This window comes from Ursus arctos, unplaced genomic scaffold (assembly GCF_023065955.2).
Source record: "Ursus arctos isolate Adak ecotype North America unplaced genomic scaffold, UrsArc2.0 scaffold_1, whole genome shotgun sequence".
Classification (NCBI taxonomy): Eukaryota; Metazoa; Chordata; class Mammalia; order Carnivora; family Ursidae; genus Ursus; species Ursus arctos.
The window spans coordinates 106,109,885-106,132,450 of NW_026622763.1; the positions used below are offsets into that span (position 1 = coordinate 106,109,885).

Below are 22,566 nucleotides of genomic sequence, written 5' to 3' on the forward strand. Positions count from 1 at the left end.
GTACAACCATCACACCATAAATCAGCTTCAGAATATTTTAATCCCTCCAATAAGATCCCTTATACCCATTTACAGTTAACCCCTCTTCCCATACCCTACCTGAGGCAACCATTATTCTACTTTCTGTCTGTATAAATTTGCTTTTTTTTACATTTCATTTAAATGGAATCATCAATATGTGATCTCTTGTCCGACTTCCTTCATTTAGCATAATGTTTTTGAGATTACTCCATGAGATTATATGTCTCAGTAGTTTGCTCCTTTTGTTGCTGAAAGATACTCCATTGTATGGATATGGATGTACTGTTTCATTGGGCTTTAATCGGTCTGTAATTTGTTTTGAAACCTTTCTGATCCAGGTTTGATATCAGTGGGTCACACTGTGGCCTTTAATACTCTGTTTTTTGGATTAAGACTCTTTTGGTGGCCTAATATATTGTTTGCCCTTTAATGTTCCTTGGAAATTTTTAAAGAATGTGCCATGTCTGTTTAAGTAATATAATCTATTACTTAGCTGTCAGTTCATGCTTTTACAAGTTATTCAAATGTTCTACCAGTTTTATCAGCCCTCTTATATTAGAATCTCTAATTGCCATTTTGTCAAATTCTTGATTTTCTAATAGTTTTTTAAATATAACGCCAAGTATGATAATAGTTTGCTATTTATTCCTCTTCTAGAGTGCACAACCTTGAGAGATGCAGGCTACCGCAGTAGTGGAGCAGACTTCTGGTAAAGGCTCCCACTATAATGGAGGAAACATCCAGAAAGGTGAGGGGCTTTATTCTAGGTGGAGAAAGGTACTAAATGTAATTGGGTTAGTTAGTTCCCCCTCCAGCGTTGCTCCTTTTTAATCGTTCCTCCGAGTAAGGTGGTAAGATTCAGTATGTTTTTAATTTAGCAAACTCACTCGGGTGATTTCTGGACAGGACCTCTTGGGTAAAATGGAAGATTTAGGAAAGAAAAGTGAGCCAGAAGAGAGGATTTCTATTTAGCCAGGCCCTCAGGGTGTTAAGTGGAAGGTGGGCAGGTTGGCCTCTGCTACCCAAGTTGTAGATGTTTTGTCTTCACAGAAATCTGAAATTTCTTTTTCTGTGGTAATGGTAGATGAGAAAACAAGAAATAAAAACAAAAGCATAAAAAGCAAGATGACTAAGTTTTGTGTGCTTATGAATATATGTGGTTTTAACACACAAATAATTAGAATAAAATATAGAATACTTTTATAATCCTGTGGTAGAGAAGGCCAGAAAGACAAAACCCAGAAGTCAGGGAAGAAAAGACTGATCTGTTTAACTAATCTTAAAAAACATAGTATAAGATTTTACAGAAAGTTAAAAGATAAGCAATAAACTAGGAAAAAGTCTCTTGTATTATAAATATGAAAAACAATTAGTATCCAGAATACAACTAACTCCTATACAAATTCCTAAGAAAAACAAATAAACTTAAAAGTGAAGCTGACACTTCTAGCCTTCGCTCCAACCCCATATTTATAATAGTTTATCAGATACTCACATGCGGGTGTTTTATCACTGACCTCAAACTCCACTTGCTTGGAACTGGCCCCTCATTATCTCCTCCCTCCCACACCTTGCTTTCTCTCTATGCCTCTTTATAAAGTGCCTCTATCCTTCTAGCTCCAAATATTCCCGTTCAACTATAATACCAAGTTGTAAACCTTAGCATTATCTCAAAATGATGTCCAAGCGGGTGGTAGCTAGTTGGTAGTCATGAAGTCAGTTTAGCTAATTGCTATCAGCTTTTTAAAAATAAACAGACCAGAAAATACCAAAATACGTTGGACATAGAGTAGTAACTGTTTTGTAGGATTATTGTTTCACTTATATACATACATATGTGTGTGTATACTAGATCTTGATATAAACTGTGGTTCTGATTATGTTCTTAATCGCTCCCTCATCTCCCATTCCTCATCAACCACCAAGTCTTGTCAGTAGGTGCTTTTATACCAGTCCCATCTTCTCATCCCTCTTCTGTATTTAGTCTCTCTGCCTCAGTCTCCCCTTCAAGCCTTTATTCTCACTGTTGCCAGGGGTATCTAAACTTATTCTATTCACATGCCTACCCTTTTTTAAAATATTTTTTATTATATTATGTTAGTCACCATACAGTACATCCCTAGTTTTTGATGTAAAGTTCCATGATTCGTTACTTGCGTATAACACCCAGTGCACCATGCGATACGTGCCCTCCTTACTACCCATCACCAGCCTATCCCATCCCCCCACCCCCCTCCCCTCTGAAGCCCTCAGCTACCCTTTTAAGAAGCTTTCAGTAGTTGTCTGTTGCTTTAGAATAAGAGCCATACTCCTTAGCACATCATAAAAGGCCTCTTTCTGTTCATAGCTCCTGTTATTTCCATAGAGGTGTTTCATTCCAAAGTGGCTTACAATTTCCTGAAAATGCCATGTTCTTTCATGTAGCTAAATTTCTATGTGCATGCTGTTTGATTTGCCTAAAATAACTATTTTGTTTCAAAAACACTTTTTAAATGTAAAGTTTCCTCTGAAGTTTACTTCTTCTTTCTTCTCAAGCATTTTCCTGCTTATTAACACAACTCTGTCACTGTATTACATGTAAGTGTCCTTTTCTTATCTGTGACCCTGAGGAAAGCTATAAGTGTTTGGATGGAGTGCCAATGTCTTCTTTCCTTTGTTTCTGCAATGCCTAAGGCTGTCGTTAGGAGGCACCCAAAGATTACAGAGTGTCTGCCTTATAAATAGTAAACACTTTGCCATTGAAAGAATTCAAGAAGAATCTTGCTATTATCTTAGTCAACTGGGGTTACCATAACAAAATACCATAGACTGGGTGGCTTAAACAACATATACTTATTTTTTCACAGTTCTGGAGGCTAGAAGTCCAAATTAGGGTGCCAGCATGGTCAGGTTCTGATAAGGGCTCTCTTCCTGGCTACCTTCTTGCAGTGTCCTCACATGGTGGAAAGAAAGAGCAAGCTCTCTGGAATTTACCCCATCTTGAGGCACTTATCCCATCCTGAAGACCCCATCCACATGACCTTATCTAGCCCTGATTTCCTTCCAAAGGCCCCGTCTCCAGTTATTGTCACACTGGGAGTTAAGGCTTCGACAGATATATAGATTTATAGGGGGACAAAATTTAGTCTATAGCAGCAACCATAAGCATTATTTGTCGTGGTGATGTAAGAAGTATTCCTATATTGGGAAGAGCTTTGATCAGAGCATACCTAAGGTCTTTTCTAGTGTTTAGCTTCTATAATGTTAATGATGCCAACATTTTCTTCTTTTTTTTAAATCAGATGTCCCTTCTAATCCTAAGAAAGAAGATTTGTTATTATCTTTCAATGGTTGTAACAAAGCCAAATTGGCTTTTCGTGATGATGACTGGGATTCCTTGGCACTGGAACAAAGAGCTAATGACAAAGAAGTCAGCAGTACTGACCAAATGGATTTATTGGAGCTGTGTTATACCGGGAGTCCAGATACTAACAGGGAGAGCACTCACTTTCAGTCTAGTGAGTTTGAGGACAGTATTGACTGTGCTTTCTTGAATGAAACATACTCTGTACATTATTCAGAGTCAAAACTAAAGAATGAAAGTCTCATTCATTTAAGTTCAGAATTAGATTCTGAAATGCAGAAAGGAGAAGGGATGTTTTTTGATATTTTGGAATATCAAGGTACTAAGATTATTGGCTTGGAAAGAACCTGTAAGATTTCGGGTGATGATTATAAAGAAACTGCTGAAGATGTACAAAAGCACGATATGGATGAAGACTCACAGCAGGACTATCACAGTGCAGAAGAGCAAGAATACATAAGTACCCATTTATCTTTTGACCAAACGAAAACATGGAACGTACCTAACCTGGAAGTTGTTGCATTGAGAAACTCAGGTTATGAAGTTGCATGTCCTAGCAGTCTAGAAGGTAGTCATGTTAAATTGGAAAGTAATTGTAGCATCTCTTTAGATTCCATTGATGTTTATGGGCAAGAAGATGCACCTCGTGTCTCCAAGTTTCAGAATTCCATTGTGTTAAGAGAATATCATGAACCAAAGCATGAACTGTGTACGGAACAAGAGACGAGTTTACTGTATCACACAGTCTTTGATGAAGTTGTACTAGAGAGTAGTCTGCTTGAGAACCAGGACTCTCAATCTAAGAGTGGGTTCTTGAACCCTCAAAAAACATTAAAAACTAAAACGTATACTGGCAAAATGAAATGTCAAATAATTGAAAGTAAAGATTTTTGCAGGAATGCAATTGTTGAGAAAAAAAAGTCACACCACCTTGAAAATCCTAGCACATCAGAAGACAAATCTTTACAGATGTTACTTCAACCCTGTAAAGATTGTCAAACGCCCTGGACCTCTATTTTTGATGATTCAGTAATTTCTGCCAGTGGATATTCACATTATAAAAGCCTACAGAATACCTCTAATCCAGCCTTAGATTTTTCTGTTACTCTCCAGAGGATTGCAGTTAAAGATAATCAGGCAGTAGAAGATGTCTCCCTGAAGGTTGCTAATGGCAGTACCACAAGTAAAACTTGCTTTCATGATACAGAAGGAGCACATCCCAAATTAGTAACAGATGCAGCAAACAGGCCAGTCGCAGTTAATCAGACAGTGGACGTTAGCACGGATTTTAGGGCTTGTTTCACAACCAGCAGGGCAACAAGTGCAAGATCCTCTGTAGCATCTACATCAAGCAACACAGAGATAACAATGATGAACAAAAAATGGCCTGGTGAATGGCCCAGTGAGAAACAGAGAAGCGTGGCTTGCAATACAGATTGGTCATGCAGTCAGGATGATGACAGTGCACCAGGGGCTGCGACAGAAGGATCATTGGGAAAATCTCTCTCTGTTGAGAGCTCAAAACCTAATGGAAATTTCCTAAACAAGGTAAAGCCAATATGATTAATAATAAAATTTTATTTGACTTTATATAGAGGCCGTGTATGATAAAATGAATGGTTTGTTGAATTATGACGGGTTCCTAAGGCTTTTGTGAGAAAATGCTGGATGAGGGGAAAGGTGAATAGATTGCTACCAAACTCTGTCCTTTGATGGTAGCTATTGCCACCAAGTCAGTTAGAAACTGGATTTTACATTTTACCAGTTTGGAACTCCATATACAATATATGTTGTTTGTCATCTATTTCTATTTTCATTTTAAATCATGTTTTCCAGGATACCCTGGAATTAAGAAAAGCATCTGCTATCACAGACTTAAAGAAACATCCTGAAAGGTAAATCAAATGTATAAACCTGCAGCTACACATGGGGAAAAAATCAGAACAATAATTTGCTTTTTTTGTAGGATGTTTAACCATATGGAATAATAGCTAAAAGGGACTTTAAGAAATCATCTGCTTCAGCCATTAGCCTTCAAACAAATAAATATTAGGATAATGTATAACTTTAAAGCTTTTCACTTATTAAGATTCTATCTCAATAATTCCTTCAGAAACTCATGGCATCTTATCTTTGTTTATTCAACCCAGATCTATACTGATCTAATTATTCCATTTTCCTTCATTCAGTCCCCCAGTCAACCAAAACAAAATAGCACCTATGGAAAACTTCACATATTTGAAGAAGTAAATAGCTGCTTTCACTGGAGTATTTTAATCTTGATTTTATTTTTTTTTAATTTAATAATAATTTTTTATTATGTTAGTCACCATACAGTACATCCCTAGTTTTTTTGATGTAAAGTTCCATGATTCATTACTTGCGTACAACACCCAGTGCACCATGCAATACGTGCCCTCCTTAATACCCATCACCACCCTATCCCATTTCCCCACCCCCCTGCCCTCTGAAGCCCTCAGTTTGTTAATCTTGATTTTAATTCATTGTGTAATTTACTCTGCATCGCTAGAGAACCTGGGGTGAGAGTTCGGAGAGAAAAGGGCACGTCTCTGAGAAGCCAAATTAGTTTTCATGCTCTGAGTTCATTTACTTTTTCCTTCACTCATTTTTCATTCTCCTAATGAGTTTAATGTGCTCACTTGCTGTCTCTCAAATAAATAAAATAAATATCTTTTAAAAAGAGAATACATTTAAGAACCATTTCCATGCAGAATTCTTATAACTTTAAAAAATGTTGATTTAGGTTGAAAATCTATTGATTGTGGATAAAGTTGATTCTGTACTTCAGAATCCTTTTTTGATTAAAAAAAAAGTATAAATTGGAAACTTTTTTACTTCCTTGACTTCTAGAAAGAATATATTTACCTTTGACTTGACATCCTTATTTTCTGAAGATGTAATGTTTCCTACAGCCTTTCCATCTTAGTAGAAATTGATTTAAACTTGACAGAAAATTGTAATTTAAAATCTCTTTGAGGGGCATGTCATTAACAGAAATATTTGGAATCTTACCTAATCCAGTCTTTTATTTTAAAGGGAATGTCAGCTTTCTAAAGAGCCAGCGAAGAGTTTGCCATCAAAATGCTGTCAGAAAGTCATGCAGAGAGCCATCAAAGCAGAGTTGCACCTTTTAAATGTTCACTATCAGATGTGTCACCGCCACTGCACTGATATTTACAAACTCGTAGTGGAAAACAGGGCAGGAGTAAATAGGTGATTGTTAATTTTAAATCTGTATCTTCTTAGAAGGTTATTACAAGCTTTAAATTTATACAAGAAAATTTCTTCAATTTTTATTTTTGAAAGGCAAAGTGAGGGGTAGATTGTAACTGGCTTTGTTGGCTGGCCTGGGGGTAATGGACTTTAAAAAGTGATACCTTTTAATTTCACGGGGATGCAGCAGGTATGTCGGGATGGTGAATCCAGTGAAAAGATAGATTGGGTGTTTCTTTATATATAAAGTCCAAGTATGGTTGAAGTCAGTAGCAGAGTTTTGCATGACATCCTGCCACATTCTCTCTAGCATATATACCGAGGGCTGCTTCTGCTACCCCTAGAAAAACGTCTTTTTGGTTTTCTTTTACTACATATTTAAAAGAAAAAATCTGTATAGATTTGTTAGAGTTAGAACTCAGCATATAATATAATACTGTTAAATGGATGACTTGTGCCTAAGGAGTTTTGTAAATTTGACTTTTGAACAGAAATGTATCAAGTAATTCTGCTAAAAAGGAATTAGGATCAGCACTACTGTCTGTTTTGGGAGACTTAAATATTAGATATGAGAGCTTGAAAGAAAAAATAAACAAGGGCATGCCTCTGGAAGAGCTGCCCCCGCTGTCCATGGAATCAAAATTATTATCGACCTTGTTTGCATTTGCTTCCACGGTATGTGTGTATGTTTTATAATTAAAATTTTGCTCTGTTTATACAGAATACATTTTAAACTAAAAGACTTTTCTTCCCTTTTCTCTCTTTCCAGCTAATGAAAGAAGAATCTCATGTGTAAGTTATGGTTTCATCTAATGTAGAATTCATTAGATCTTAACAATTGCTTAATTTGGTTAACTTGAAGTTTTCTGTTTTCAGAACACTGATAAGCTATTTAATGAAATGTTTGTCTGTTTAGCTTTTCAGGAGCAGATCCTGAACTAGATAATCAAAGTACACGTGATATTGACGTCTCTTCAAGCCTAAAAAAGACACTCTCTCAAGTGAGATTTTTAAAAAGTAGTTAATTGGTGTAAATCTGTAATTTTATGGCTTAAGCAAAGTAAACCATCATTTTCAGAAGTTCTCACATCTTTCTTTTCACTCAGCTGGCTTTGTGTACTACCACTTGAGGGATATAACTGATAAGAAGGAACATAACATCCTGATCAAACAGATGTCAGTGGTATCTTCCAGTAGGGTGATCCTCATACCAGGACACTGCTGAGCTTGAAAGGCAGTGACGTTAATGACATGACAGTGGGTATAAGCCTGAACTGTCTAAGGCAGCCATGACTTACGGCCACTGACACGCTGATGCAGTGTGCTTAAAACTTTTATCTGCATCTCATGAGGTAAAGTAATACCTCATTCATTTAGACAAGGCAAAAGCTTAATTCCTTCTTTACTGAAATGACAAAATTAGTTTTTAAATGCCTTTCATAGGTGTTCTTGATCTCTCTTATCCCCCTAAGGAATTTTGTGTCTGGTGACAGTCTGTGTAGGAGCACTGCAGATTGTGAAGTGGCATAGAAACACAGGCTCTGTTCCTTATGAAGTGAGGCAGTGCCGTAGAAAAGCTGAACTCTTGCTGTTTTCGGATTTTGGTCTTAACCCTGAGGTTATGCTATTTGGGTAGTCTTAAATAATAAGATGCATTTCAAAGCCAAAAGTAAAATAGTTTATTGAGTTACATACTTTTCTATTAACAAATGATTAAAAGTAATTTAGCAAATTATGTATTCCATCGTTTTACTTGGTTAAAAAAAAAAATCTCAGTTTTCCACAAAGATTTAACAGATCTAAAACCAGATTTTTATATCTTCACATTTCTTACATAATTTGCTAAAACACGTTCATTTAATGGTATGTAATGTTCTGGAGAATTTTTTTCATCATTGTAATGGTAACGATAATATAACCTGCTTATTTGGGGAGATCAATAAATTATTTTTAAAAATACAAGATACAGGGGCGCCTGGGTGGCTCAGTCGTTAAGTGTCTGCCTTCAGCTCAGGGCGTGATCCCAGCGTTCTGGGATCAAGCCCCGCATCAGGCTCCTCTGCTGGGAGGCTGCTTCTTCCTCTCCCACTCCCCCTGCTTGTGTTCCCTCTCTCGCTGGCTGTCTCTCTCTCTGTCAAATAAATAAATAAAATATTTTAAAAAAATAAATAAATAAAAATAAATAAAAATACAAGATACAGGTTTAACAATTTTTATATGATCTTAGTCTGGGCTATAAGACAATACCTATCATAAGTTAGGATGAAATTTTAATACCTGTCTCATTAACTTAACAGGTTACGTGTGAAAACCAGTATAGTGTAGGATAGCGTTGCTAAATTTCAGCTACTCATGTACCATCTTCACAACTTTCCATAGCCGTGTATTACCTATAACACTACTTGCTTTGTATTTCTCTTTAAATGAGTTTCCTTTTTTTTTTTTTTAAGATTATTCATCTATTTTAGAGCGCACACGAGCAGAGGATGGGGAAGCAGAGAGGGAGAGAGAGAAACTCAAGCAGACTCCCTGCTGAGCGCGGAGCCCCACATGTGGCTCCGTCCCATGATCCTGAGATCATGACATGAGCCAAAATCAAGAGTCAGATGCTCAACTGATTGAGCCATCCAGGAGCCCCTGAATGATTCTCCTTTTTATTTATTTTTTATTTTTTTAATTGATTAATATTTCTTTTTTTTTAAGATTTTATTTATTTATTTGAGAGAAAGAGAGCGTGCATACATCCTTGAGAGAGAGAGCAGGAGTGGGGTGAGGGGCAGAGGGAGAAGCAGACGCCCCACTGAGCAGGGAGCCTGACATGGCACTCTATCCCAGGACTCTGGGATCATGACCTGAGCTGAAAGCCGACGCTAAACCAACTGAGCCATCCAGGCGCTCCTAAATGATTCTCCTTTTTAAATAAATTTATGTGTAAAAAGTAACTATTTACATATGGGAAAGAAATGTCACTTTTTATAAATAAAAGGTATATACAAGCACACTTTAAATGTACTACTGTTATCGTTAATGTGGAAAATATTTATATGTACATTTCTGAAAATCATCTCACATACTTCTTGTGTGCGTGCCACACTTTGCTAAATAATGGTAGTGTTGGCAGTCACTATACCCAGGCTGAGTTCAAATCCTTGTTCTTGGTAAGTGTGACCAATGACCAACATAAAGCAGCAAGTTGCTTACTTTCAGTTTGCTCACCTGTAGAAAATGACTTTGCTCTCACTGCCTTCATTGTCGTGAGGACTGAACAATGCTAGTGAGGAGTGCCTGCCCCATAATAACAGTGCAATAACTGTTAGTCTGTGTTTATTGTTGTTTTTATTATTTTAATCCTCAGATGTCCTCACTGTGTGACTATAGTCATCCCAAAGAGGATGCACTACCCAAGGAAGATGGTGTAAAAAATGGTGACATAGATGTAGACTTTAGTCAGCTGAAACTTGATGACAAAGGTCAGTGTAAAGATGTAGTCCTGTGTCATTGCCCAAAAACAAATAGCAAAGTTTAAAATATTCCTAGTGCCCATTCATTAAATCAAAATAAACATTTTTAATTGACTGAATGGCATCATTCTGATTATGAACAATAAGTAAGTTCTTATTACATCTATTTAACATCTGTCAGGTTACTTAATATATTTGATAATGTCAAGTAATAATATAAATTTATTCTTCTGGCTCATACTTGCCAATCTGAAAATTCTTTCCTCTGTCCAGTTTGTATCTATGTAAGTTGTATTTTGTTTTTATTTTTGTCCTCTATGAGAAGAGATTATAATCATTCCAGAAAGATCATTTATTCAATTTTTAATGAAATAGAGCTGCAGTACTGATTAATCCCTTTTTAAAGATGTTTACTATTCTGTGTATAAAAATGTGTCTTGTCTTCATCAGTAAAGGATAATTTAAGAATCAGAAAAATAAGGCTTTTAATAAGCTAGGAATCAGTGTTCATTAAAAAAAAACTGGAAGCAGATCACTCAGAATAGTATTTTTTATTCAGAGACTAGCGAAAAAACCTTTCCCAAAGAATCTTTATGCTTGGTTTATACTTTGCTGATATTTATTTTTACATAAAACTAGTAATTGTCCTCATGCTGATTCATTCTGAGAAGATTTTTAGATAATTTCTCAGAGTTTAATATTATACATAACTCATATCTACTTCTGTTCAATTTGTCAGACTGCAAAAATTATCAAGAAGTAAGTGAAGACTGGTTTGATGCTAAAGAAAACCTGACAGGAGTTGACTTGTCAGGAATACAAGAAAATCAAATAGAAAAAGACAAAGGGGATCCAAAGTCTCCACAAGGTTGGTTCTTAACAATTTGCTAAGAAATCCTACTGTATCTCATTTTGTAACCATCTTCTGTGTTATTCTGGGAACTAAACTCTTTTAATTTATTTATTTATTTTTTAATTTATTTTTTTAATTTATTGTTTGTGGCTTTCCTTTATAATTACAAAAAATGAGAAATTGGACATTTAGAGGTCAATTTTTCTAGAGAGTAAATCAGTTTAAAATGTTCATTTCTTTCAGAAAACCGCTTAAGCTTAAATCCCACATTTCTTTAGCAGTAGAGGTCCAAGTCCTTCCTGCCACTCCGGGCCAACACCGGTGCTCCTCCCGGGCACTCTCTTCCTCCGAACCCTCAGCAGATTTTGTCAGATTGGCATGAGGGATCGAAACTGTCTGCTTTCCCTTATTTCCCTGAAATAGATCAGCTTCATCTTTTGATAGTCTTTAATTGCTTATAGTAGTTGGAATTTCCTCTAGTATCTAGGATCATTGCCCTTCTATAATTGCTAAATATATGCTACCTTTTATTTTATTTCTGTATGCTTCCATGGATTTTTATTTTATATAGTAGCAATGGTTTTATTGGGCTTTTTTGCTTGTATAAATAATGCTTACCAAGATTTTTAAACAGGGGCGCCTGGGTGGCTCAGTCGGTGAAGCGTCTGCCTTTGGCCCAGGTCATGATCCCAGGGTCCTGGGATTGAGCCTCACATTGGGCTCCCCACTCAGCGGGGAGCCTGCTTCTCCCTCTGCCTCTCCCCCTGCTTGTGCTCTCACTCTCTCTGTCAAATAAAATCTTTAAAAAAAAAAAAAGAGAGAAAGATTTTTAACAAAATATAAGAAAATTTAAATTACATGAAGTTTCTCCAATCTGCAGTAACCACTATGAATATTCTTTACCATTCATTTTTATGCATATATTTAATATGCATGTACAGTTTAAAATAAATGACATTATATCATCTAGTTTTATCATAAATACTTTTTTCCTTCCCTTGCATTATTTTTGTCCATATCACTTAGCACATACTGTGTACTTATCTTACTTGATCTATGGACTACCTTCCCACATCACATATTAGCTCAGTGAGGTTGGATTTCTTAATAGTTTGTTCACTACCCATCCCCAGTGACATGTACAGTGTTCTGCCCATGGGGTAGTTAGTCGTTCTGTTGTATTGAACAAGTGCCAGTTGAAGAGGATGAGTCGAATATATGTCTCCTAATACTATTCACTGGAGCTTCTTGCTCTCTCCATACCCCAGTGTAGAAGTATACAGATAAATAAATAGTTTCACTCTCCTCTCTAAAACTGTACATTATAAACCAAAGAGATTACGCAAGCTAAAGGAAGTAAGTTAATGAGGAAGGTTGGGTTATTATTGTCTTGAGATGAAGGAGTCTGCTTGAATTCCAGCACCACCGCTTAACTAGATTCATGATCTGAACTCTGAAGACTTCAGCAGCCTCCTCTGGAAAATGGAAATGGATAACATTTGCTAGGTCACGGGGCGAAGTTGGGGCATCCTGCCTGCAGTGTGAGGGACACTCAGGTGGTGTTAGGCTATTATTATTGAGTGAAAAAAATAAAACTTGGAACTATCCCATTATTATATAAAAATATAAAACAAATAAATTAAAACTACTCTAGGAATTCATTGAACAGATGTTTATTGTGTATTCGTTTTGACAGTAGACTGCAAGAATCTCAATTCAGTGAATCCTTTTTGATTTTAGACCAAGTTCTCTTCAAAATGGAAACCATGAAAATGCATTCTGAAAATGGAAAAAACTGTATCTGTAATCCTAATATTTGTGGTTCCCAAAAAGTCCTATGTAAATCAAGTTGTTTATACCCCCCCCCTTTTTTCCTAATGTGCCATTACCACTAACAGGCTATATACCTGCTATTGATATTTTTCTGATTTCAAGGTTTTGTTAGTGTGATGTTTCTCCACAGGAATATACATAAGCCCTAGCCAGAATTAACATGGGGGCAGTTGGGGTCCTCTGCACATCCAGCTTCCTAGATAGCTCTTCTTGAACCAACGACAAATGAAAGACAACTTTCTTAGTGATGATGTAATTGATTATCCTGATTAGATGTTATTGACCCATTTTTGAGCTACAAGAGACTTAACATCAACAATCCAGCCTCTTTATTTTGAAGATGATATGTTTAAGGCCCTAAAATCTTAAAACTATACTCAAGGCTCTTGATCTTCAGACTAGTGCTGATATTCGGTAATAACTTTATAATAAGCTTTGTGATAATAAAAAATTTTTTTCACATTTCTTTTAAAATATTGAAACAATAATGGTCATATATTATGTTTCTCTACAAGCAGAAGTGAAGAATATTGAAACTTTACGAAAAGATAAAGGTTATTTGATACATGTTGGCGGTCTCTGCCCTTCAGTATCTGAGGTATGCCAGGACTTATTTTCTGAGTTTCTTTTGAAAATCTATTAATTGTTCATATTTTGATTATTTTTTATTTTTTCTACCTTTCACAAACTTTTATTTTTCTTTTAGGCTGATTTAAGATCTCATTTCCAGAAATATCAAGTTTCTGAAATTACAATTTATGATTCTTCTACTAATTATAGGTAGGTTTCCCAGATTCAGTAAGGTGCATTTACTGGGCGTGTGCTGTGTGCCAGGGGTTCTGTAGTAGACACCAGCCACAGTGGCGGTAAAGTCAAGGGCCATTTCCACAGAGCTTTGCCAGCCTGGTGGAGGGAGACACGTCGACAGATAGCTACATCACCAATGTGCCGTTCCTAATCAAATCTTCCATTATACTTTTTAATTTGCCATTAATGCTTATTGATTTTTGTGCACTTAATCCTGTTTCATTACCATTTTATAGGAGCAGTAGAGTGCATTAGTTAAGAAAATGGGCTCTATAGCGAGATGGCTTATGGCTTGGGTTCTGTTCCCAGTTGCATCAGTAGCTTGCTGAATAAATTTGGGCAAGTTAACCTTTCCATACCTCAGTCGCTTCATCTGTAAATGACGATAATAGTAGTACCTTCATCGCATTGCTATGAGACAATTATTAGTTAATAAGTAAAGCAATAGGAATATAACCTAGCATATAATAGGCACTCAGAAAATTGTACTTGGTTTTATTATTTTAAATTTTAATTACCTTTTAGTTGATGCTTTTGTTTTTTACATCATCTACATACAGTCATTTCTAATATGTATCATGCTACTTTCTGTTTTGTGACATTGTGAGAACCTTCAAAATTATCAAATAAAATGGTGATAGCTTAATGGAAATGCCTTAATTATTTTACCACTAACGGGGATAGCTGTTTATTTCAGATATAAAAGTCTTTGCCAATTAAGAAAGGATCCTATACGGGTGCCTGGATGGCTCAGTCAGTTGGGCATCCAACTCTTGATTTCGGCTCAGGTCATGAACTCAGGGCTGTGAGATCGAGCCTGTGTCAGGCTCTATGCTGGGCATGGAGCCTGCTTAAGAATCTCTCTCTCCCTCTCCCTCTGCCCCTTGCCCCAACCTGTGCTCTCTCTCAAAAAAAAAAAAAAAAAAAAAGTAGTTGTTGAGTTTTGTCTTAAATGGAGTCACTTAAGAGCATGTGCTTTTTTATTTGACCTATTGATGTGTTGTTAATACATTCCACTAATTAAAGTAGTTTTGTAATCCTGGAAGTATTACTTGATGTGAGATATTCTTTTAGTATTTGTTGAATCCTTTTTTAAAAATCTTTGTTTTTTATTACAGAAGTATTATACATTCCGTGTGGAAATTTAGAAAACACATTTTAAAAGAAAAATAGAAGAAATTATAACAATATATCCATAGTTCTGTCTTTTGAAAACAACTCCTTTTCAGATACAGTGTATGTCCTTCCATTGACACATCTAGGGCTGGTGATTTCAGAAGGATGACTCTTGGCTAACTTTCTCAATCCTATGGTTAAAATTCTGGTTAGATTTGCCAGCTTCTTTTTTGGTCCTCTTATTTTTCAGTGACAAGGTCCTAAGGACATTATCTTATATATTCTGTCAAATGTTTTTAAAATTTGCCTTTCACATTTAAAAAACCTTTGATCCACATTGAGGTTGTGTTTTGCGTATAGAGATTAATTTTACTTTTTTTAGAATGGATAACCAATTGTCCTAAGACTACTAATCTATGTAACTCTGCCATATAGCAACTTTGCAAATGTTTTACATTAAATTTTAATATAAAATTAGTAGAGAATTCATAAGAAATGCTGTCTTTTACTTCCCATCTTTGTTTCTTTTTTAAAGACTGTATTTATTTATGTAACAGAGAAAGTACAAGCAGGGGGAGCGGCAGGGGGAGGGAGAAGCGGGCCCCCAGCTGAGCAGGGAGCTGAATGCAACATGGGGCTCAATCCCAGGACCCTGGGATCATGACCTGAGCCAAAGGCATATGCTTCACTGACTAAGCCACCCAGGCGGCCCTAATTTGCTTTTCTTTTTTTTTTTTTTTTTTTAAGATTTTATTTATTTGAGGGAGAGAGAGCAGAAATGGGTGGGGACAGAAGGAGAAGGAGAAGCAGGCTCCTCACTGAGCAGGGAACCCCAAGCAGGGCTCGATCCCAGGACCCTGAAATTATGACCTGACCCAAAAGCAGATGCTTAACCAGCTGAGCCACCAGATGCCCCTAATTTCTTTTTATTTAGTTATTCTAAGTAAATATTCTTTCTAATCCCGAGGTAAGTATAGTAACCTTTTTATTTTTAAGGGCAGCTATTCTTGTAAAAGAGACGTATGTATCTAGTAGTTACAAAGTGAAGAGGTAATTTAGTAATTAACAATCTTTTGGTTTTCTGCTTTTATATGTTAGATATGCATCCCTTGCTTTCAAAAAAAACACTGATGCAAAGATGGCCATGAAAGAAATGAATGGGATAGAAATAAATGGAAAATCAGTGAATGTGCGGCTTGTTAAAACTCCTGGAGAATATACATCACCACTTTCCTACAAAAATGGAAATAAAGTTAGTTGGAGTAATTTGGAGAGAAGCACCAACAAAGAAATTAGCTCAGTCTCCTCTATTTCAAGATTGCCCAGAACTAGGCCGAGGCAGCTGGGATCTGAGCAAGACAGTGAGTTTTTTCCTTTTGACCAGAAGGTTAGTTTTCTTGACGGAGCCCTTCAGTGGTCTTTGTATGGGCTGTACTGCAGTAAGTCTTTTCGTAGAACAAATCACTCTAGAGTCAGGGAGCTTGAAGTGGGAATGAGAATGTTAATCTGTGTCCTTTCTAACCAGGGATCCACCCTGACCTGTTTTTTGTACAAGTCCAGGTGCTCTGGGGGGTGGGGGATGTAGATTTTTGTAGGTCTGGCTACAGACTATTTCTCTCCACCTTTATCTAGACTCTTTGCCAGTGCTTTGCAGTCTTTTGTCCCTATTCTCGGGTAGTATTCCTGTCTTAAGTAGTTAATTACTCTCTCATTATCCTTTGTCGCAGTTAATCTTGGCTCATAATCATTTTTTTTTTAAGATTTTATTTATTTATTTGACAGAGAGAGACAGCCAGTGAGAGAGGGAACACAGGCAGGGGGAGTGGGAGAGGAAGAAGCAGGCTCCTAGTGGAGGAGCCTGATGTGGGGCTCGATCCCAGAACGCTGGGATCACGCCCTGAGCTGAAGGCAGACTCTTAACGACTGTGCTAGCCAGGCGCCCCAATCTTGGCTCATAATCATTAAAACTATAAAAACCCATCCCCCCACCCATCTTCCTTCTGGTAACCATCATTTTGTTCTCTGTAGTTAAGAGTCTGTTTCTTAGTTTGTCTGTCTCTCTCCCTTTTTCCCCCTTTGCTCATCTGTTTTGTTTCTTAAATTCCACATATGAGTGAAATCATATGGTATGTGTCTTTGACTGTCTTATTTCACTTAGCATACTACACCCTAGCTCTATTCATGTCATTGCAAATAACAAGATTCCATTCTTTTTTATGGCCGAGTAATATTCCATTGTGTATATATACCACATCTTCTTTTTCTATTCATCAATCCCAAAAAATGAGTAATCTGATTAAAAAATGAGAAGACACGAGTAGACATTTTTCCAAAGGAGATACACAGATGGCCAACAGACACATGAAAAGATGCCTAACATCACTTATCAGGGGAATGCAAATCAAAAACATGATGAAATACCACGTCACACATGTCAGAAGGGCTAAAATCAACAACACAAGAAACAGGGTGTGGCAAAAGGGGAACTCTCTTGCACTGTTGGTGGGAATGCAAACTGGTGCAGCCGTGGAAAACTGTGGAGGTTCCTCAAAAAGTTAAAAACAGAACTGCCTACCCTGCAATTCAGCAATCATACTACTGGGTATTTACCCAAAGAATACAAAAATACTAATTCAAAGGGATACATGGACCCCGATTTTTATAGCAGCATTATTTACAATAGCTAAATTATGGCACCCACCCAAGTGTCCATTGATTGACGAATTGTTGTTTATTTTATTACTGAATTTTGAGACTTTTTTTATGTTCTGAATACAAACCTTTTATAAGATATATATGTGATTTAGGGAATACTTTTTCCTACCTGTACTTAGTCTTTTCCTTCTTTTAATACTGTTTTAAAGGAGTTTTTAATTTTGATGAAATGCAATTTATCAATTTTTTTCTTTTTTAACTCGTGCTTTTAGTGTTGTATCTAGGAAATCTTTGCAAAACCCATGGTCACAAAGATTTTGAGTTTATTTTTATTTAATACATGAGGTATTATCACCTTTCTTTTCTCAGCTTCTCAAGATTTATTCATTACATTCATTTATTTAGAAAATATTTATTATCTACAATGAGAGGCAGAACCTGGCTCTGCTATCTGCTCATTATGTGACTGGACAAGTTACCTAATCTCTGTGTCTGAGCTTTGTTATCTTAAAATGGGAATAATCCTGCTTCACAAATGTGAGATTTAAATGACTTTCATACAGAAAAATCCTTAGAACAGTGCCAGGCACAGAAAATGCACTTGGTCAATAGTAGCTGTTACTGTTGTTGAGCAGTAATTTGGCTCTTTCTTGGGAATCTCATCCTTTCTGTGGTTTGAACTATCAAACTGTTGTATCCCAAACTTTATTTATTCAGCAGTTATTACATACCAATTGTATATATAAATATCCTAGGCACTGGGAAAGCAGCAAAGAACAAAACAGACCAAAAATATGGGTTCTTGTACAGCTTAAATCTAGTGAAGGGAGGCAATAAGCAATTAAGTAAAATAGATAATGTTCTGATGGGATAGAGTATTTTATGTATTTTGCCCTGTCTTTTCATCTAGACTTTATAAAGTCTCAGCTGTTCCTCTAGTTTGAGTTTTTAATGGGATATATAGTGCTTTCATACAATTTATAGCTTATTTGCATGGTTAATACTAATTAATCATTTTAATTTTGTCTGTTCGATTGGATTGTAAGATTCATAGGTGGAGGGGTTTCTATTTTACATGACTAGTTTTCCTTCCATAGTATGTGTTCCAATTCTGGACACATAGTCTGTGTTGATTACATATTTAGTAAATAAAATGTAGAATATTTATAATTACTATGTAAACCAGCGTTTCTCTGTCAGATTAGCTAAGAGAACTAAGCCTCCATGCCATAAGCCTAAGATATCCACTGTATGTAGTGAATTAACCTCTCTCCTGTGCACTGGGAATGAAACTAATTGTGTCCTGTCTTTGGGGAAATTGAGAAAATAGTTAACATCTCTGTTCTGTGGTTCAGATGAGGAATCCCAGTTGAGAAAGGCTGATTTAGACATAACTTCAAATATTTTGTCACTATTAGAAAACATGTGTGACTTTTTTTTTAATACATGGTTCTGAACACAGCTCAAGTAAATCTACTTGGTATAAATAATCCCAAATCAAAGTAAATTTCTTAGGAATTTTTATTTTACCATTTGTAATTAAAATTTTTTTAAATAAGCTGAATGTCTGTGTAATGGTCACTGATTTTAAGAAAACTTTAAAATGCTTATTTAGGGTGTCAAGAAGAATTGTAAGCAGATTGAATCTGCTAAATTATTACCTGATACACCTGTTCGGTTCATACCTCCAAATACATTGAATCTGCGTAGCTTTACCAAAATCATGAAGAGACTGGCTGAACTACATCCAGAAGTTCACAGGTAATGACTACAGTTCTATTTAAAATGGTTTTAATATTTTTATGTAAAAATATAGTGATAACTTACCCATATTTAGAATGTGTTACTTTGGAAAGGACAGATGCTTATGTGTGTTTTCCTTTTGCATAGAGACCATATTATAGATGCTCTTCAGGAAGTAAGATTAAATCATAAAGGTTTTCTGAATGGCTTATCTATTAATACTATTGTGGAAATGACTTCATCTGTCTTGAAAAATTCTGCTTCCAGTTAGGAGTAAAAGAAGCAACAAGAGGTAAATCAGCATATCTTTTATATTTAAATATTACTTACAATTTTTAAGCTATTTATTTTTTAAATAAAAATAGTATTAAATTTAAAGTAATAAAATAATGATATTATAAAATTAAAAAGCAAACATACTGTATTAACTATTAACGTAAAGCCAGTTACCCAGCGCTTAATTGCTCAAACAACATTCATCATCTCATAGCTTGCAGGTCAGTATTCAGGAGTGGCTTAGCTGGGTGGTTTTCACTTACGAACTCTCGCAGTGTTGCAGTCAAGATGTTGCTTGGGCTGCAGTCATCGGGAGGCTTGACTGAGACTGGGCTGTTGGCCACATGGGCCTCTCTTTGGGGCTGCTTGAGTGTCTTTACATTGTGACAGCTGGCTTCCCTAGAGAGAGTAAGATGGAAGCTGCAATGTCTTTGTGACCTGGTCACACTATGGTTTCTATCACATTTTAGATGTGAGTCACTGTGTGCAAACCACACTCAAGGGGAAGGGAATTAAGCTCCCCCTCTTGAAGAAAAGTGTATCCAAGAATTTGTGTTTCTGTTTTAATTACATGCACAAACATGGGATTCTTTGTTATAAAGTAGTGAATGGGGATTTGTTTTCAGTTAGAGCTGTCTAGGTGATTAAAGCCAACTTGCTATAGAGAACAGCTAGAAAAGCTGAATAAATGTAAAGAATATCTGTTTAAACAAGGCACTGGGGAGCTATCCACGTAATCATGAATTAGTGGGCCAGGGTACAGAGATGAGTCTCAGAAAAATATGCCCAATGTTTGGGATCACGTTTCCCCTGGTATTATTTGCAGAGGGGTAGCTAGTTTAAGGGACCCTTCTGATAACATTGAAGCCAGAGAGATGGGGCCTTGGTGAACTCTCAACAATGGGTTGGAACCCCAGCAAGCTGTACTCTAGTAGTAACTACGAACCACAAATAGATAATTCTTCAGAGGGACTGTAACTCAGCTTCAGAATTTATTCCCTCAGTTAGAGTGAAATGATATGAGGTTATTTCTGACATGCACCCAGCAGAAATGAAGATAAGAATTCCCTGGAATAAAGTAATGTCATTTTAGGCTTCAAATTATTTCTACCAACAATTTTGCGCATACTAGTTATTTTGTAAGTAAGAGTGCACAATCCAAAATAACTAATAAATGAAATAAGGCCACATGAATGAAAACTACTAGATAATAAACACTAGATAACAGAAACCAGCCACAGGGACTCCAGATATTTAAGTTATCAGACACACTTAAAGAATATATGCTTTATGTCATAGACTGTTTGCAAAAATGGCCATGATTCCTCTCTTCCTGCATTCGTGACCCTTTGCAATGTCACTTTGAAGCTCCTTTCATCAAGATGTGGAATCTGTTTTCCCACCCACTTGAATCCAGACTAGCCTTTTGACTTACTTTGACAAGTTGTGCCATTTCCAAGCCTAGTCTTCCAGAAGACTTGATTACTCTGCTCTCTCTTGGAAATTTGCTGCAGCCACGTGAAAAAGCCCTAACAGTCTGTTAGAGGACAAAAGATTACATGAAGGCTAGCCAAGGCATTCCAGCCTATAGCCAGCTGCACCTAAACGTGACAGAATCTGGCGGAGATCAGGAGCCCCACCCCCACCCCACCCCCAGCTGGCAGCCGTCCATAGAGGCATGAGCAAGCCCAACCAAGATGCAAAAAATCCCTCACCTGAGTCCAGCGCATTGCTAAACCGGCAGAATTATAAACTTCAATAGGTAGTCATTGTTTTAAGCTACTAAGTTTTGAAGGTGGCTTACTGCACAGCAAAAACTAAATGGTTCAGATGTATTATATTCAGGGTGACAAAAGACAAGATTGAGAATTTCAATATAGAACTGAAAATTTTTTAAAAATGAAAATTCCATTAATAAAAAAAGAACAATTTAAATTAATAACTCAGTTAATAGGTTCTATAGCATATTAGACAAATAGTTGAAGTGAGAATTAAAAAGCTAGGTCCGAAAAAAAAAGAAAGGTCAGGGAAAAAAAAAGAAAGGTCAGAAGAAACTATGGAATGAAGCACAGAGAGAGAAAAGGATAGAAAACCTGAGAGAGAAGGTGAGGGAGAGATAGAGTGAGACAGTCTATGTATGCAAATGGGTTTTAACAAAAAGAAGGGAAAGAAAATAGAACAGACAAAATTTTTGAAGAAAAATGGCTGAAATATTTTTTAAATGATGAAAAACATCAAGCCATAAATTCAGTAACACTCTTTCAAATGCCAAGCAGGAAAAATAAAAGACATCATTATATCAGAGAAAAAAACAAAGCTCAAATCTATAAAACAGCCAGAGAAACAAGAATTTACTTCAAGAGTACAGCAATTAGATTGACATCTGATTCTTAACAAAAGCCGTCAAATAATTCTACAAACCTTGGGTTCTATACTCAAAAAAAGATCCTTCAGGAATAAATGTGAAATAAATATATCTTTACTCAAATAAAAACTAAGATAATTTGTTACTTAGAAGTCTCACTTAGAGTAAAGACAATACTAAAGAGTATTCTCTAGGAAGAAGGAAAGTGATTTTAGATGAAAGGTCAGAGATGCAGGAGAAGTGAAGATAAAAATGTGGTATGTATCAATTAGTATTGACTGTATAAAACAAGAATAGTGGTATTTTACAGGTCCCATAAAAATATATGACAATAGTAGCATCTAAGTTGAAAGGAGATTAGGTACTTACTCTTCTAAACACCTTGTAGGTTGGGAAAAGGGTAAAATGTACTATGTTGGGGGTCCCCAGTACTACCTCCCCCCAGGCTCAGTGATTCACTTGGAAAACTCACATGACTCAGTATATGGTGTACTCATGTCTGTGATTTATGACAACACAATAAAACAAAGCAAAATCAACAAAGGGAAAAGCCATACATGGTGCTGTCTAGAGAAGAACCAGGCATAGGCTTCCAAGAATCCTTTCCTAGTGGAGTCACTAAAGACCTGCTTGTTTCCTCCAGTAATGAGTATGACAAAACATATGAAATGTTGTATACCAAGAAAGCTCATTAGAGAATCAGTGCTCTTATTTTTATTGGGGCCTGGTCACATAGGACCCACTGCTTAGCACATACCAAAGTTCCAGACTCTAAGAAGGAAAGCAGCTGTTTGGTATGAACCACATTGTTCATACAGTTTTGGTACAGTGAGCCACTCTTATCACTTCTGGGATTGGT

The 22,566-nt window shown here is 36.3% G+C and overlaps 1 protein-coding gene across 1 annotated transcript; it reads left to right on the top strand.

The window, feature by feature from the left end:
* Positions 1–696: 696 nt before the first annotated feature.
* RBM44 (RNA binding motif protein 44) lies at positions 697–19,337 on the top strand. Its single transcript, XM_026489982.3, has 14 exons — positions 697–769; positions 3,303–4,912; positions 5,201–5,259; positions 6,422–6,598; positions 7,090–7,273; positions 7,368–7,390; positions 7,515–7,599; positions 9,954–10,068; positions 10,799–10,927; positions 13,264–13,343; positions 13,452–13,525; positions 15,767–16,055; positions 18,939–19,084; positions 19,214–19,337. Exons 1-14 carry the CDS (start codon positions 697–699, stop codon positions 19,335–19,337), a joined length of 3,168 nt encoding a protein of 1,055 aa, XP_026345767.2.
* The last annotated feature ends 3,229 nt before the right edge of the window (positions 19,338–22,566 follow it).

What these genes read in the sequence shown, in the direction of transcription:
- RBM44 (XM_026489982.3), top strand. Translation starts at nt 697, where the DNA reads ATGCAGGCTACCGCAGTAGTGGAGCAGACTTCTGGTAAAGGCTCCCAC. An exon ending in TGTTTGCATTTGCTTCCACG is followed by an intron (nt 7,274 to 7,367) that starts GTATGTGTGTAT and finishes CTCTCTTTCCAG; the next exon opens with CTAATGAAAGAAGAATCTCA. An exon ending in GGATCCAAAGTCTCCACAAG is followed by an intron (nt 10,928 to 13,263) that starts GTTGGTTCTTAA and finishes CTCTACAAGCAG; the next exon opens with AAGTGAAGAATATTGAAACT.